The 17842-nt window shown below is 40.9% G+C and overlaps 1 protein-coding gene across 2 annotated transcripts in view; it reads left to right on the forward strand.

The window, feature by feature from the left end:
* The window catches only part of adamts10 (ADAM metallopeptidase with thrombospondin type 1 motif, 10), a 96209-nt gene that overhangs the window by 55358 nt on the left and 23009 nt on the right, over positions 1-17842 (forward strand). For both annotated transcript variants that reach the window (XM_066695623.1, XM_066695622.1), the window contains exons 13-17: positions 1937-2082; positions 4537-4600; positions 5547-5649; positions 10757-10890; positions 12402-12525. In XM_066695623.1, the coding sequence (XP_066551720.1) occupies positions 1937-2082; positions 4537-4600; positions 5547-5649; positions 10757-10890; positions 12402-12525 (571 nt within the window). The remainder of the gene's footprint in view (positions 1-1936; positions 2083-4536; positions 4601-5546; positions 5650-10756; positions 10891-12401; positions 12526-17842) is intronic.

A 17842-nucleotide genomic window follows, 5' to 3' on the forward strand; every position in this document is an offset into this window, starting at 1 on the left:
CACGAATTAGTGTCTGCAGGCAACAGTGAAGCATGATGGAGGTTCCTTGCAAGTTAGGGGCTGCATTTCTGCAAATGGAGTTGGGGATTTGGTCAGAATAAATGTTCTCCTCAATGCTGAGAAGTACAGGCAGATACTTATTCATCATGCAATACCATCAGGGATTGGCCCCAAATTTATTCAGCAGCATGACAACAACCCAAAACATACAATGAAGGTCATTAAGAACTATCTTCAGCGTAAAGAAGAACAAGGAGTCCTGGAAGTGATGGTATGGCCCCCACAGAGCCCTGATCTCATCATCATCGAGTCTGTCTGGGATTACATGAAGAGAGAGAAGCAACTGAGGCTGCCTATATCCACAGAAGAACTGTGGTTAGTTCTCCAAGATGTTTGGGCCAGCCTACCTGCCGTGTTCTTTAAAAAACTGTGTGCAAGTGTACCTACAAGAATTGATGCTGTTTTGATGGTAAAGGGTGTTCACACCAAATATTGATTTGATTTAGATTTTTCTTAATTTCACTCACTTTGCATTTAGTTAATTGATAAATACAATCTATTAACATGTCTATTTTTGAAAGCATTCTTACTTTAAAGCATTTTTTCACACCTGCCTAAATCTTTTGCACAGTACTGTATATACACGTGTATATATATGTATATGTATTTATACACACACACACACATAGACATCACCAAATGCTGGATTTCTTCCCTGGTGATGCTCTGCCAGGACTGTACTGTAGCTGTCTTTAGTTCTTTAGGCTTTCGTTTCAGATCAAGAACACCCTCCAGGAGGTAGGCATATCTGTGTCAAAGTCAACAATCAAGAGAGGACTTCACCAGAGTAAATACAGAGGGTTTACCACAAGATGTAAACAGGAATCAGGAAGACCAGATTAGAGTTTGCCAAAAAACTCTACAATTCTGTCCTATGGACAGATGAGACATAGATCAACATGTACCAGAATGATGGGAAGAGTATGGAGAAGGGAAGGAACTGCTCATGATCTGAAGCATACCACCTCATCTGTGAAGCATGTTATGGGGCATGTATGGCTGCCAAGGGAATTGGTTCCCTTGTATTTATTGATGATGTGACTGCTGACAAAAGCAGCAGGATGAATTCTGAAGTGTTTAGGGCTATATTATCTGCTCAGTTTCAGCCAAATGCTTCAAAACTCATTGGACTGCGCTTCACAGTGCAGATGGACAATGACCCGAAGCATACTGCAAGAGCAACCCAAGACTTTTTTAAGGCGAAGAAGTGGAATGTTCTGCAATGGCCAAGTCAATCACCTGACCTGAATTCAATTGAGCATGCATTTCACTTGCTGAAGGCAAAACGCCCAAAGAACAAGCAGGAACTAAAGACAGCTGCAGTACAGGCCTGGCAGAGCATCACCAGAGAAGAAACCCAGCATCTGGTGATGTCTATGGGTTCCAGACTTCAGGCAGTTATTGACTGCAAACTAAATAATTATAATCATCAAACTGAATTATAATCGCTATAGCAAATAACCTACTCACCATTGCCCTTAAAAGAATAGCATTGCTTGCAAAGTAAACCTTTACTTTGTCTTCAGTGTTTCCTTCTGAATCCAGTTTGAATACAAAGCTAGTCTCTAGTTTTCCCTTCAGCAGTTTGTAACTGGACCCTCCAGTTTGTGCGCAGATAGCTCTTATGATGTGATATCTTGCGTGATTCACCTTTACAAACAAGATTGCGTGACACAGGAAAAAAATGCTATATTCCAATGTTGCACAAAGATTTGTGCCATGTTTGAATATCTCTCCTTTTTTGGCCAAGTTGAACACATTTTGCACAGAAATTGAAGTTTGAATATTGGGCCCATTGTGGCTTAACTGATCTGGGTCAACCCGGGTAGAGCATGCTCCTGTAAGAGGGACTTAAGCGTGGGTTCTTTCTTTGCAGTGGTGCTATAAAAGGGAGTGCGTGCCCTTTGGGACACGCCCAGAGGGTGTCGATGGTGGGTGGAGTCTCTGGTCACCATGGGAAGAGTGCAGCCGCACCTGTGGGGGTGGAGTCTCCTCATCTATCCGTCACTGTGACAGTCCCAGGTAAGGTGGCCTTATTTCGATGGTTTTATAACAATATTTATATGTTTCACATAATCATGTGGTCTGCTGTGGTTAATGTATGGCTTGTTACCACTAAATGCTGAATTATACTTCTGTGTCTGCATTTCTGCGTACATGCGCAGGCGATGTATGCAGATGTTCGCATAGGTGTCTGCCAACATATTTGCATGTAAGGTTGACACGTCGATGGGGGCAGTGTCGCATTAACACATCGCAATCTACAGAAAACGAAACCCATTTTCTATGGTGCACCTATGATTGTATGGATGTAAATTAACACATACTGTTAATGACATTTTACAGAAGCTACACACACACACACACACACACACACACACACACACAAATGCAAATTGCATGCTGTATGTGCAGATCTATATTGTCTTGCTATAGTTATCTAGAGACTTAACACTAGAACATACATACACACATCTCTGCATATGTGAATTTCTCCTGCATATCTGTTCTTATATGTTACAAAATATTTATTGAATTAAATACATATATGGCATTTCAGCTGTTAAACTCCTTAAAATTAATGAGCTATAAATTTGTTCTTCTCCAACCACAGTTTGTGATAGCCTACTGAATATAATAAATATAGCCGACAATATGGGCTTTGTAATCAAATTATTAATTGTGAAAGATATATAATCATGTTGATTGGTGAAACACGTGATTTTCTACACATCATATATTGATATTATCATTATTTATTGTATTAGATTTGCACCTGATATAGTTCTCAGTAAGTTAACTTTCTTTTGGAATTCAATCTTGATCATGTTGCAAACCCAGGTCTCTGTATCAATGCCTTGATCAGTCACCTGTTTGATCATGAATGCTAATTGTTCATTCCGTCCATCGAAATCAATGTACATTTTACCATTCCTCCAAAATTGCATTTATATTAACGAAATGTGCAGTCCGAGGGACAGAATACTCATTATGTGCACAAATGCGTTTCGTGGATGAAGATATGCATTTTAAATACTTTCGTATGTCATCACATTGCTTCTCTGACTTGCTGCAGTGCCTACAGCCAGACATTGTACACTAGTCGCCCCAGCACTGAGCCATTGGCCATGGCTGTCAGAATCTCCTGCTCAACCAATCAGCGCTTGGCTGATGCACAGGACGCAGCGACGCGCGACGCGCTGTTGAGATTTTGGAAGAGTGTGCGTTGGCGCCTCTGCGGGCTATGCTTACCCAGAACCCCCTGCTCTGCGTTGCTACACAGAGACGCATACGCATACCTATGCAGAAGTATAAATCGGCCTTAAATGTATGTAGCTTTATCCTTGAGTGCAGACCTTTCTGGGAACTCCCTGCCTGAAAGGTAATTCCCTGAGGACTGATAATCAGAGAGACCACGAAAGATGACACCAAGAACAGAAATAATCTTTCACAAGAAGAAGCACCAAATAGTAAAATAACTAGAAAAAAAATTACTCAGAATGATAGAAACAATTACTGGATTCTTCAGGCCCATTCATGAGGAGCAGTGTTCCTCAAGGGGTTTTGTGTGTGTGCAAATATTTGACTGGCTGTGAAGTCCAGGGGCCTGCAAACTTTACAACTGTATTTGACTTACATCCTTTTTTTTCCTTCTGCATTTTCTACCCCGATATTTAGCAGTAACCTTCCTAAAAGCAGGAGCCAAAATAAAAACCACAATCCCTGGCCTAAATACACATCTAAGATCTAAAACTGTGTGGCAGACACACTAGCTTTGACTCATGGGCAAATAAATGCACTGCACAGGCACAGCTTTCTGGAGCACTGACTGTGAACAATCAAACCTCTGCTTAAGATATATATTACCAAGAACAGTTAATGGCCTAGATTTGTGTTTAATTAAGAAAACAGAATCTGCATGAGGCATGAGCAAGGTAGACTCATTAGGAAAGAACGTTAAAAACGCTGAGCTCTAATTACCACCTATTAAACTCAGAAGTGCCAGCGTACAGTGATATTTACATGGGCTGCCTCTGCTCGCGCATAATGGGCACAAAAAAAACATTCCTGACATTCCAGATTCTTTCACGGTTTTCCAAAAGCAATTGTTCCCAGCATCCATTTCAATATTTATTTAGAGCAAAGAGAAAAAAAAAAGAAACAACCAAAGAAATGACTTCTGATCAAAAACAGGCAGTGGCGTGGCCAAATATCATAAAGATAGCTACAAAACATCTGCACATTTTCATTTGCTAGATCAGTGGAACAATGTAGACGTAAGGTGTCGTTCCACTGTTTAAGTGCGCCTTAAGTTTAAGTGAAGGAAATCTATTTTGGCATATCGCTAATGACATACAAAGGAGGGGGCTGGTAGAAAAAGAATGGAAAAACAAAGCCATTGTTGAGTCTGAATAGATGTTTGATTGGAACTTATTATTAAATTGTATTCAGATGTGATCTGCCTTTTGGTTTCAGACCAACTATTGGTGGAAAGTACTGTCTGGGAGAAAGGAAACGGTTCAGATCCTGTAATATTGATGTAAGTATGGTGCTGGGCTATCTTGCTTTAACACTTTCTGTCCTTGGAGTTGTGTGAAAAATAAGAATGGACAACAGAAAGTACACTACGCTTTAGTCATAGAAATCACAGCATGGTTTTGTAGGCACACTGCTCAGTAGATAATAACTGTATATTTGTGAATATTATGGGCTTGCCAGTTGAGGCTTTTATGCCTTCAAAGAGCTGTACCAAATTTTTTTTAATACAGAGAAGCATTGTAATATATACAGAAGCATTTTTATTTAAACTGTGTGAAATGAAACTTGAGTTTCATTTTTGAGGTTGCCTACAAGAAAGCAAAATAAAAAGCCCAGCTTGCACACTTGGGAACTAGCAGAAGAAGGTACACCTGGAGAAATGGCACTGGATTCAGAGTGATGGGCTAGTCCTTATTTGGAGAAGCCAGCAATAAATCAGTTGAAAGTCTTAGGGCTGCCCTCACAGAATGTCTAGAGGTTTGACTGGTAGATAGCCGGGTTATCCTCTGAGAACTGAGAAGTAAACAAGGGCAGGACCATTGAGCCCCCAAAACACATAATTGGCTGCAGTTCTTTCTCCAGCCACGGGTATTACTCAAGGTCTGCTGTACCATTGCCTCATAGAACTCATGAAAAGTATGACAAGTAATAACCAACCATACAAAATGAGTGTATATTTGAACAAGCAGTTGCTGGTCAGTTTTCTGCTCCTCATACCTTGATGAGAGTGACATATATCAGGACTTTCTGTTCTGCACTGATGTGGAATTTCCCACCAGTTCACCAACAGTGGGGAAAAAGGGGGGAAGTTGTGGTGGATATCCTTGTTGGTTCCCCTGTGACTGTATCCCTTGCTGATGCCAGAAAATATCTCCCAGAGGTATGGAGCTAGAAAGGGAAGGTTTAAGATTTTTTAGGCTGGATTTTAAATCTTAATTCTTGTTTAGGAATGCCCTGCTGGTTCGCAAGATTTCCGGGAGATTCAGTGCGCAGACTTTGACAGCGTGCCTTTCCGAGGGAAATACTACACTTGGAAGCCGTACCGGGGAGGTAAAGTACAGATCCTATTTGTGCTGCAGCTTGTTTCATTTGTGGCCTTTTTTTGTATGGTTTTTGGGGTCTATTGATAGCTATAGGCTTCTTGGGCAATTTCAATAACCTTAGCAATGAAGAGTGCTATCTACTACTTATGTGCCATAGGGTTCACTCAGCAGCACAGCCCATCAAAGCTAAGCTTTCTAACAATGGAGAGATAATTGTCAACCTACTTTACCCTGTACCCTAACAGAAAAAATATTCATATTGGTAGACGATATATGGTCCTTATATTTTACATATACTAAAATATGCAGCTTTTTGTATATTTACAATATGTTGTATGTATGTATAAGTCTGTAATGTATATATTTATTTAATATGTTGACAGAAGTGATTATAATATATGGGTTACAGATTAAAATAATTTAAAATATATCCCATGTAGAAACAAATGGGCAAAAGTGGATCATATATAATATTACCATTTATTAAAAGTAAAAGTTTTTTCCACATGGGTATCATGTAATTGTATTCAAATCCTTGCAGGTGAAGGGTGTGTTTATATTTTGACTTACCAGTGCACAGAAGTGGAGTGAATTTAAATTATCTCTTGTGATGGAAATAGAAATCAAAACCGACCATACCAATTGATCATCAATCAATCATATATAGAGATGGAAGCAAAGCTTGGGTATTCCTAAGCTGTGTCTGTGGCCCTGCAAGCCTTTTGCCTTTTATAGTATTCTCCTGAGCAACTTCTTCTGATGAGAGATCCTCCTGGGTTCACAGTACCATAAGCCATCTGTTAGAAGAAGGGAAAATGTGCAGCTCCTGTGTAGTGTGTCCAGTAAAAGGCTACACCCAGAGTCTGACGATGAGTCATGCAGCTTGGAGATCTCTACTTGAATTCTGCAAGTGGGAAGTGGGGGCATGAGAGTTGGCTGTCTGGGTGGGCTGAGTTGGAGTCAGAAAGAAGATCCTTGGACTGTCATGAAACAGAGGCACCTGTTAAAGGCGATGGAGTAACCGAGGCAAGTCTGGGCTTCAATGGACTGGTTAGCGGAGTTAACAATCACAGAGCAAACCAAAGCAGAGCGCTACTTATATGTTGTCCTCTTGTATGGGTTCAGGGAGATCTGGCAAGGCAGGGGATAGTGGCAATCAAAGAGCGGTGGGATAAGTTTTTTTTTTTAAATAGGAAGAAACAGGAAAAGAACTGGGCGCTCAGTGCGGAAAATGTTAATTGGAGTTATAACAGGAAAGCTCTAGTAATCTTCCTTTGGATTATCAGTCGGGACCGAGTTCGTCTTTTAGGTTAATCGTCGGCTGGGATTGCAAGTGCAAGCTTCTCCAGTCTGGCTCCCATATGCTGTCCTGGAAAGCTTTGCTAAAACCCTGGGCTTGAATTCTTGTGCTTGATGAGCGAGCGCGGAGCTGGACGAGAAAGATAAATACTTTTGACGACAAAAATTGCCTTTAATCTGGGAGTCCAATAACATAATGGCTTACAGAGGGGCCCTTCTACTGCAGGCAACAAGTGCTCCTTTCATCAACTCAGCTGATTTTACAATGGAAATCCCTCACAGCTGTTAAAATATGTGCTGTGCCACGGTCTGCAATGTGTTAGGGCCAGATTACAGATCCCAGAAGCAGCACTCTCACTCTCTCTCTCTCCCCCCCTCCCTCTCTCTCCCTCTCTCTTTCTCTCTGTCTTTCTGGTGAGACACCTAGCACAGCCAAGGACAGTTCATAAAAAAGGCATGCAGCATTTCTTACCAATTTTTTTTTTTAAGGTATGAACTATTCAAATTGTTGTGTGTTTTCCAATATTCTGTGCAGCTTGGCCTCCATTCACCCCTCTATTGGCAAATATTCCCTCCGCCCTGTCAGAGCAAAGAACCCTGGGACTCGTAGTTCAGATTGGGGAAAATTACTTCTGTCCTTTAATTTCATAAATTCAGTCTTTGGTGATTTTGTTTTAAGCTTACATAAATCCCGTGCACTGTGCATACAAACAGGACATGTGCTGATATGTGGGAACTGATTTGATGGTTGTGCAGCCTAAACATAGTTTTTAATTTAGATTGGGGACAAATGTGTATGAATCAACATCTGCACAACTTGTTTGCCTGATAAACAGTAAATAGTAAAAGGCCAATCAGATGGGCTTAAATATTGACATAACCACATCAGAAAAATACGAAATGGCCATTCATGGTCTTAACCACCATTCATAACATGAGGTTGTAGTTTGTTCTATTTACTCATCGGCGCTTCTGATATGAATCTGAGAATACCTCAAAACGTGCATGCTAACCAAAAACTATGGTTTTATGTATCTTTATGTGTTGTTATGATGTATAAGTAAGATATATACCACTCTTCCAGATCGAGTCTTATCATATAAGCAACTTTTAAAAATATAACATTTAAAACTTACCATATAATGTCAGGATCTCAAATTCCATGTGTGTATGCTGTCTCAGTTTGTTTGGGTTAGTCATGTCATAACTTCCTGGATAGAAGAAAATCAACAGTATTACCAGATTTGTTTTCCCCACGGCAACCCACAGGAACTGAGAGAGCATTCACGCATGGAATTTGATATCTACCATCATCTGGTTTTAAATTTTAAATTTTTAAAAGTTGCCTATATGATTGATGCAATGTGGGAGAGTAGTACATGTCTTACTTATACACCATAACAACACATATGCATAAAACCGTGATTTTAGGAATTATGGATTTTAGGAGTTTTAGGCATTTTAGTTACCTACAGGATTGTTAGCTTTCCGGGAATAATTAAATCATTTTTCAAAAGCTTTAATATTGTTGCTTTTGGGGGTAAAATAAGTTATAGTTATAGACAACATATTATGTGAATTTCAGTAGGAAATAAACAGGAAGCAACTACATGATGCAGCATATTTTCTTATTTTTTAAAATTGGTGCTAAAGCAGATAAAATCGTTCAGATCTCCTGAGTATATGTCAGTAAATGTGTGATGCACCTTTGTTCAACAGACCTGCACAGATTATGACATTGTTACAGATGTACATATAGTCTCACAGACATACATTTGTAGATCCATTCATATTGCAAAAGGTAGCCCAATACTGAAGCTGATAAACAAGACATTTTAAAGCCTTGTTATTTCACAATGCTATGACATTTTATTCCAAACCACACTTTCATGAAAAACAATATAAATAAATTAGATTCATGAAGTTCAATTTTTCAAGAAATCATTAGGCCCTTCCAGTCAACAGAACTGCTCCAACATTCCGGTGCTCCCTCTTTGCGATATGTTGAAACTGGGAATTAATGATGGCAGGCAGACAGACACCTGTGCATGTGCTGTTATAATGCGCCGCTCCTCCCCTTCCTCCTCGCTCTCCCTCTCCCTCTCCCTCTCTCTCTGTGAGTGTGTTGTATTTCTGCATTCCAGATTCCCTGGGAACTTGCTGAGGGCTTCACAATGCCCGCCACCTTTTTGTTTTGATCTATTGACCCTTGATGGCAAGTTTGCCAAAAGTTTAAACCTGTTAGAAGCCAAAGTACTGATCAGTCCCAGGCTTTTGGGTGACTGGGCGTAGAGGGGAGTCTCTGTGTGTGTTGGCGGGGGGGTATAATCACTTTCAGCTGCCTGCCTGAAGCCAGACGTCCAAAACCTTTCTCCCCTCCCAGACCCTCAGCATTCCCTGTCTTGGCACACAGCTGTTTCACAGCTGTGAGAGCAAAGCAGCAGCCTTTCAAATAAAAAGAACACCATTAAAAACTTCTGCGTGGCTGTCAAAAAGATTTGCTAAACTGATGCTGCCTTGTAATTGAGGGAAACATTTTACTGTAATTTTGTTTGCTTAAAGTACTAAGTGCTATACATGCACTGCTTAAGTTGCACTTTTTTTGTGTGTTTCACATTATTGGGCTTACAATTGCTGCCATTAAGGACCAACTTGGATTTAACAATGGCTTTGATTTGTATTTCACACAAGAAAAGACAATTACCTTACAGGGTGAACATAAACCTGCCTTGGAATGTCTGAATATATATTTTGGTAGATATCTTCTTTCCATTTACCTTATCTTGCAACTAGATGCTTCGGAAAGTATAGCAGGGGCATCAGCGCTCTGAGGCAGTTCTTGGGGACTGGAAGTGATCTGTATGCGACTTACTTTCACTCTATTAAAGGTCATAATGCTAGTCTATATCCTACCAGGACTCCAGGGGGCTGGAGGCTGAGTGTTCCTGTGCTTTTCCTCTGGCATGAAACATTCTGGAGACTCCCCCCACCTCCCTCACCCATCATGAGTTCCGCTGGTTGTGAAGCTGACCAGCCCTTGTCAGCAGTGAAAGAGCCTTTTGATGTTCAGGAAGTACTGGCAGCTCCACTCTCTAGCCTAGACATTACTGCTGGGGGGCTGCACTGCACTCTGTAATCCAAACTGGTGCTTTCTCCATCTGGCCGAGCTGTGGCCCAGTCAGACCCCTCTTTTTCTTCCTTATGTAAGACCTGTAAGAGAAAAGGTCTGGGAGAAAAGAGGGTGGTGTTTAAGGTCATTGACCTTACGTGACTGTAGAAAAAACAAGTGCACTCTCCCTTAAAGCAAGCAAAACTTAAACAAAAGTAGCTTTGTCTGGACTGTAATGGTATTCCAAACCCAAAAGCCTCTGCACTGAACTAAAGCCAAACAGCAGGCTCTTGCTCAACCAATAAAGCTATAGAAACCATGGCCCTAGGTGTCTTTTTTATTATTATATGTCTTAGCAAACACCTTTATGCAGGGCAGCTTACAATTGTTCCAAAATATCACATTATTTTTACATACAGTTACCCATTTATACTTTTATTTAAATTTTTTTGGAGCATGCTTTTTTACTACATTGCTGAAGGGCCAACAGCATTGTCCCTCACCTGGGATTGAACCCAAAACCCACCGCTCAAGAGTCCAGAACCTTAACAAGTACTCCACACTGCAATTAACTGGCAGTCAATCAGTTGGCCAATCAGATGCACCTTGGTAGAGAAAGAATCCCAAGCTCTTTTTACTAATGGGCATGCTAGGTGACATAGTACCTGTATCTTGTAATTGTCTCTGTATTTGTTATTGTTCACAGGTGGTGTGAAGTCCTGCTCCCTTAACTGCCTGGCAGAGGGCTACAACTTCTACACTGAGCGCGCCCCCGCGGTGGTGGATGGCACACCCTGTCGTGAAGACTCTCTGGATGTGTGTGTGAATGGGGACTGCAAGGTAGGGGAGGGTCTCTGAGTCAAGGGAGGGGGCGGGGCGGGGGTCTGTGTCTCCATTTCATGCATGTGTTGCTCTTGATGTTATGCAAATAGATGCCCCCTCGGACCGGAACCAATCTGGCTCGATTTGCAGCTTTTTTCCATTGGAATGGATCCCAGTTGATTGCTGTCATTTTTGTTTCCCCCAACCATCGCAGGAAAAGCAGACTTTTATTAGCAGCTTAAATGGTACGCATCGCTCTGTGTTTACAGAGAATGCCAAGCCGGGTTTAAGGAAGTACCAGCGCTCATCCTCACTGAATTATCATGTTCAATAGCTGCTATCTTTAGCTGGGAGGAATGAACTCGGTCACCCTCCTAGTGGTGCAGTTTGGCTCTGGGCAGCTGTAGTGGATTAAGTGCCTATCTATCTCTCTCTCTCTCTCTCTCTCTCTCTCTCTCTCTCTCTCTCTCGCTTTCTCTCTCTCTTGCCTGCTCTCTCCAGCCCCTTCTCTGGCAGCTTTCCTTGGAGATTTCTCTCTATGACTTTATGGTGCTTATAAAAAGTGAGTAGAGGGGGGCAGGGCAAACGGCAAAGAGAATCAAAAGAATCATTGGAGCCCACAAGGTTATGTCCGGACAGTAGGATTGCATTTACAAAGAAAACGACTGGAAACACATGCATTCCAGGCTGATAAAAACAAAAAAACACAAGTAAGAACATAGAGACACTGTGGCAGAACAGGACAAGACTCCGCAATTTAATGTATTTGTTTTTCTTTACCCTGTAAGTGATTGGATACTAATTATCAAGGGAAACCAACACGGGCTGGGTTTAACATGCACAGAGAGCAAACAAATAAGGAAATTACCCACTCCCTTCCTTTATTTCCTGCTGGTTGTCACTTGTTTTTAACTGGCAACACCAGGACAAGTGGAGGAAATAGGCGTCAGTTAGAGCTGAAATGCGGAAAACACCGAAGTGTGTTGCAGTAAAGTCTGCAAGAGCCAAAATGAATGGTATAATCAAACACAACAGACATAGTGGGACAGCTGGTGGGTGGTGTTTCAAGGCTCGACATTGAGGGCAAAGGCTTTTGACCATGTCTGCTCAATCATCAGAACTGCATGTGTTTTTAACCACGTTGTTGGAGCAGTGGCAGACTGCATTTTCATTTTTCAGAAGCTTTCACTCAATTGTCCCTATGAATCAGTCCATCGTGACATACAAGATGCAATTACTGTTCACCTCAAAGTCTCAAAGTAATTCCTTTGCACAGTCCTATTCTTTTCCCCTCTGCTTCCCCATATTCCCACCCTACGTTGATTTAGATGTTAAGGACTTTGTGACCCAGCTAGCTTTGAAACAAGCTGTACATATTCTAAGGCGGGACAAGCAACTATTTAATTTACACACCATCACGTTTTTCCTCTGAGGGAAACATCCGTCCTCGACGGCCAGAACTGCATTAGACCAACTTGTCCAGGGAGGGTGATACATAATGCCTGACCTCCGACCCTGTGTCCCGGCAGCATGTGGGTTGTGACCGCATCCTGGGCTCGGACACCAGGGAGGACCGCTGCCGAATCTGTGGGGGCGACGGCGGCAGCTGCGAGGTCATTGAGGGCGTCTTCAACGACTCCCTGCCAGAAGGAGGTAACCCTGTTATTTGTGCCTTTTTTTAATTATTTTAACATATGCCAAACAGAAAATGAAAATGAAAATACACCAAATGCACACAGCCAGCAGGGCTATAGTACCTGTGTTGAACGCTTCCTTCATTGTACAAAGTTCTCCGTGTGACTGAAGCTAATAAAGATATTTGTAATTAAAAGATATTGTCAGTGTTGTCCAAAACCTGGATCTGTGTGTTTCCTGATTAGCAGTACCTTATGTTGGGGAACACCCCTTAGTAAAATACTTCACTGTATATCACTAAACACTGTATCAGTAAATAATTCTGTGTAAATGAGATCCACACTGGCAGCTGTCATTGCAGTGCCATTAAAAATGCAATTGACAGAAATAAGGTATCCCTATACAGATTTAACCAAAGCATACATTATCTTTGTTCTTTCAATTCAATTTATTTTTGCTTTTGACACTATTTTTCCAGTTATATCACTCGATCACACATCACGGGCCTGTCCTCTGTCTTATCCTGTTTGGATTAGTCTTTCGTTATAAACCAGAACATGTGTCCCCCCCTTCCCCCCCGACAAAATTGGCTGATCTGTATCTTTCCATCTGCTCTTCATACGTGCTGGTGTGCGGTGTGTTGGCTGGGAGCTGTCCCCCAGGGAGAGAGGGTTTAGGTTCCTGCAGAGTGGAACAGTGGGGCCTGTTCATAAGGAACCAGGAAAACTGCAATTAAACTTCAGATCCTTTTGGGCTTCCTGTATTCCTGCTTATTTTTCAAATATTGCATCTACAAAGAAGCAAATACAAACATATAAAATAGAACTGCATACAATTTGAAAGCTGTATTTCCTTTTTTTATCTTAATTATTGCCCTGTGTCTTCCAACCATATGAGTATGTTGTTGTTGTTTGATTGTTTCTAGTAAACAATCTGAAAAATACTTTCCTGCCCACACAAAGTACAAGTCATGCAAAGTGAGCTTGTCTGGTCTGAGAGATTTTGAATTGTGAAAGATTGGCTTTCTCAGTATCTAGTTTTCACTGTTGTTTGTTTGTTAGTTTTTTCCCCTTACAGTGGCTCTCAAAAGTATTCACCCCCCTTGGACTTTTCCACATTTCACTGTGTTACAACTTGAAATCAGAATGGATTTAATCAGGAGTTTTTGCCACTAATCAACACAGAAAATGTCCGTAATGTCAAAGTGAAAAATATAATCTGCAAATTGTTCTAAATGAAATACAAATACAAAACCAAAAATACTTGAATGCAGAAGACATGACACACCTGATTGAGCTGTGGTGAAACCAATTGTATTTAGAAGTCACATAATTAGCTGAATGGAGTACAAATCCTAACAAAAACTACATCATGAAGACGAAGGAACTTTCAATGCAAGTCCAGAATATGCTTATTCAAAAGCACCAATCAGGGGTATGATATAAGAATATTTCCAAGGCATTGAATATCCCCCAGAGCACAGTAAAGCCCATTATTAAGAAATTGAGAGAATATGGCACAACTGTGAATCTGCCTAGATCAGGCTGTCCTCAAAAACTATCTGGGCAAGAAGGGCACTAGTCAGGGAGGCCACCAAGAGGCCTATAGCAACTCTAAAGTAGTTAGTCTTCCACGGCTGAGCTGGGAGACACTGTGCAGACTGCAACAATAGCCCGGGTGCTTCACAAAAATGGCCTTTATGGTAGAGAAAAAACCTCTAATCTTGGTTAGAGCTTGCCAGAAGGCATGGGACCCTGAGACCAAATGGAGGAAGATTCTGTGGTCTGATGAGACCAAAATATAGCTTTTTGGCCTCAATGCTAAGGGCTACGTTTGGTGCAAGCCTAACAACGTACATCTTCCTGAGAACACCATCCCTACCGTGAAGCATGGTGGTGGCAGCACCATGCTATGGGGATGCTTTTCTGCATCAGGGCCTGGAAACCTTGTAAAGATAGAGGGCAAAATGGATGCAGCAAAGAACATATTGCCAAAGCCACACTGGAGTGGCTTAGAAACAAAAAGGTGAATGTCCTGGAGTTGCCCAGTCAAAGTCCGGACCTCAATCCAATTGAGAATATATGGAATGAGTTGAAATTTGCTGTTCACCAGAGGTCCCCATCCAACTTTAATGGAGCAATTTTGCAAAGAAGGATGGGCAAAAATGTCTGTGTCCCGACTTATCCACATACACTACTGGTCAAAGGTTTTAGAACATCTCAATTGTATCAGTTTTTATTGAAATGTACACAGTTTAATGTCTCAATGTACTCTGAAATTAAAGCATAGACAAATAAACAATTGGAGGTAAAAAGAAATCATGGAATTGTTTTGTTTAACAAAATGTAACCCCTTAAGCTGACAAACCCCTCTGGTACCCTTAAAAGGGCACCAAATCTGTGTGCTTCCCGTTAATCCCATTTGTACTCTTCACTGTGTTGTCAAGTGTTTGGTATCCCATGAAAGCTGAGACTCTCAGCTTTCTAACGATGTGAAGCATTTTCTGATGTGAAAAAAAATGTTTTTATACTCCCCCTGCATTTTGTAGGAATACAAAATCTCAGAAAATATTGACAATTATGATATATTCTGGAACCAGTCAACTGATCAAAACAAGACAATCCACCTTTTGGTAGAAAACACCCGTAGAGAGCTCAAAATGTCAAGATGGAAAACTGTTTAGTGTACTAATACACAATGATTTTACATGATTGGATCTGAACTGAACTGTGTTTGATAGAACATCAAATAATATATACCGTTAGCTTGTTCTGAACAAAACAAGCTTATTTGCAAAGAAATCTGATCGAAACTGAGTAATCTGTGACCGACTGAATGAGACCACCCCTGACTGCGCGTGTACCCCCGGGCTCTGAATGACGGCGGGCGACACTGAAACTGTAAATCGGATGTGTTTGAGAAAGAAATGTGCTGGCAGTCGAGAGAATAAGCTTTCAAACGATGTGTGCATTGTAGGAATACAGTGTAACTTCTATGCACAGGAGCTGTGTCTAACACTGACAAATAATGCTTAAGAGGGTGTAGTAACACAGTATGTAACTCTGAAATGTACATTATTTTTCAGTTTTTGGTAATCTAAACTTTTTTTTTTACCTCTGGCAGTTTACCTTTGTACTGTTTCAGGTTATTCACTGGACTTCAACTGCTTAAATTTAACTAAAAACTGGAAAAATGGGGGTGTTCTAAAACTTTTGACCGGTAGTGTAGACTCTGTAGAATGTGCCCCTACCAAATATTGACTGAAGGTTGTAATTATGTATGCATTCAATTATTGTCTGTTTTGTATTTGTAATTAATGTAGAACAATTTGCAGATTATATTTTTCACTTTGACATTATGGAAATTTTCTGTGTTGATCAGTGGCAAAACGTGTGATTAAATCCATTCTGATTTCATGTTGTGAAAAAGTCCAAGGGGGTTGAATACTTTTGAGAGCCACTGTATGTGTCTGCTAGAATGCAGATCATTTGAGAGTCCTAAAGCATCTGAATCATCTCAACTTAGTCAAGGCAAGAGCATGATGGGACTCTTCTCACTGAGAAAAAGACCATCAAAGAATCATGACATCCAATTATTTGTATTGAACCTGGGTTGTCTGTTGCATAATGTTTTGGTCACCAGCACCTTGTCACTTTACTGTTATGCCTGACTGAATGTATTGATCTGTTTCATTACTATTATGTTTTAAATTTTAGGATTACATATGTGAGGTTATGTAAATGAAGAAACATAAGAAACAATAGAAAGTTTACAAATGCCAAGAGGTCATTCGACCCATCATGCTCGTTTGGTGTCCATTAATAACTGAGTGATCCAAGGATCCTATCCAGTCTGAATTTAAATGCTGACAAATTTTCAGCTTCAACCACATCGCTGGGGAGTTTGTTCCAGATTGTGACAACTCTCTGTGTGAAGAAGTGTCTCCTGTTTCCATTTTGAATGCCTTGAAGCCCAATTTCCAGTTGTGTCCCCGGGTCCATGTGTCCCTGCTGATGTGGAAAAGCTCCTCTGGTTTGATGTGGTTGATGCCTTTCATGATTTTGAAGACTTCATTCAAGACCCCATGTAGTCTCCTCTGTTCCACGGTGAAAAGGTTCAGTTCCCTCAGTCTCTCAGTAGGACATTCCCTTCAGCCCTACAATAAGTCTGGTTGCTCTCCTCTGAACTGCCTCAAGAGCAGCAATATATTTATTTAAGTATGGTGCCCTGAACTGTACACAGTATTCCAGATGAGCTCTAACTAGTGCATTGTACAGTCTGAACATAAATTCTACACTTTTGACAATATACCCTAACATTCTGTTTGCCTTTTTTATTGTTTAGATGAGGAAAGTGAGGAGTCCACATAAACTGTCTTTCTCATGCGTTACTTCTTCTAGTTCTGTTCCTCCCATGGTGTAATTATAGTGGACATTTTTATTACCTGCATGTAATATCTTGCACTTGTCCACATTGAATTTCATCTGACAGGTGTCGGCCCAAAACTGAATAAGATCCAAGTCCCTTTGAATAACCTGTGTTGCCGAGATTGTATCTACTGAGCCACCTATTTTAGTATCATCTGCAAATTTGACAAGTTTGCTAACTATCCCAGAGTCCAGATCATTAATATAGATTAGAAACAGCAAAGGCCCTTATACTGATCCCTGTGGAACTCCACTAACAACCTCACTCCAGTTAGAAGCAACTCCTCTAATCAACGCCCTCTGTTTCCTATACATCAACCAGTTCATAATCCATCTACTTACATTACCCTGAATACCTACAGTTTCCAAGTCTTTGGTATGGACCCTTATCAAAAGTTTTCTGAAAATCTAAGTATTGTAACTGTGGTGTACAATGGATTAAAGCTGGGATGGGGATTCAGGTGAGGACACGGGATCCTTGAAAGGAGACTCCAGGAGGTGGATGCAGGTAAACAAAACCAGAGGATAAGACAGTAATCGTAGTAGGGGTCACAAGCAGAGGGTCAATCGATCAGGTGTACAGATTATACTGGGAATATCCAAATGGCAGGAAATAAGAGGCAGGCTTTGGTCAAAACAAGAGTAGGCAGGATACAATAAAGACTAAGGCTTGGTAATGCATCTAAATGGCAGACAATACTTTGCAAGGAGGGAATGGAATAAAAGGGTATATATACTGTGATGGGTAAACTAGGGCAATAAGGAACAGGTGGAGAAAATTGATCAATTAAGACAGAAGGAGTGAATGTTGAGCAGCAGGGATCTGGACACGGCTTCAGAAGGGAAAGGGAGACATCTGGTGGCAGAACTCAGAAGTGGTTATGAGGTGAATGTCACAAGTATATCAT

Source organism: Amia ocellicauda, chromosome 22 (genome assembly GCF_036373705.1).
Source record: "Amia ocellicauda isolate fAmiCal2 chromosome 22, fAmiCal2.hap1, whole genome shotgun sequence".
Lineage (NCBI taxonomy): Eukaryota > Metazoa > Chordata > Actinopteri > Amiiformes > Amiidae > Amia > Amia ocellicauda.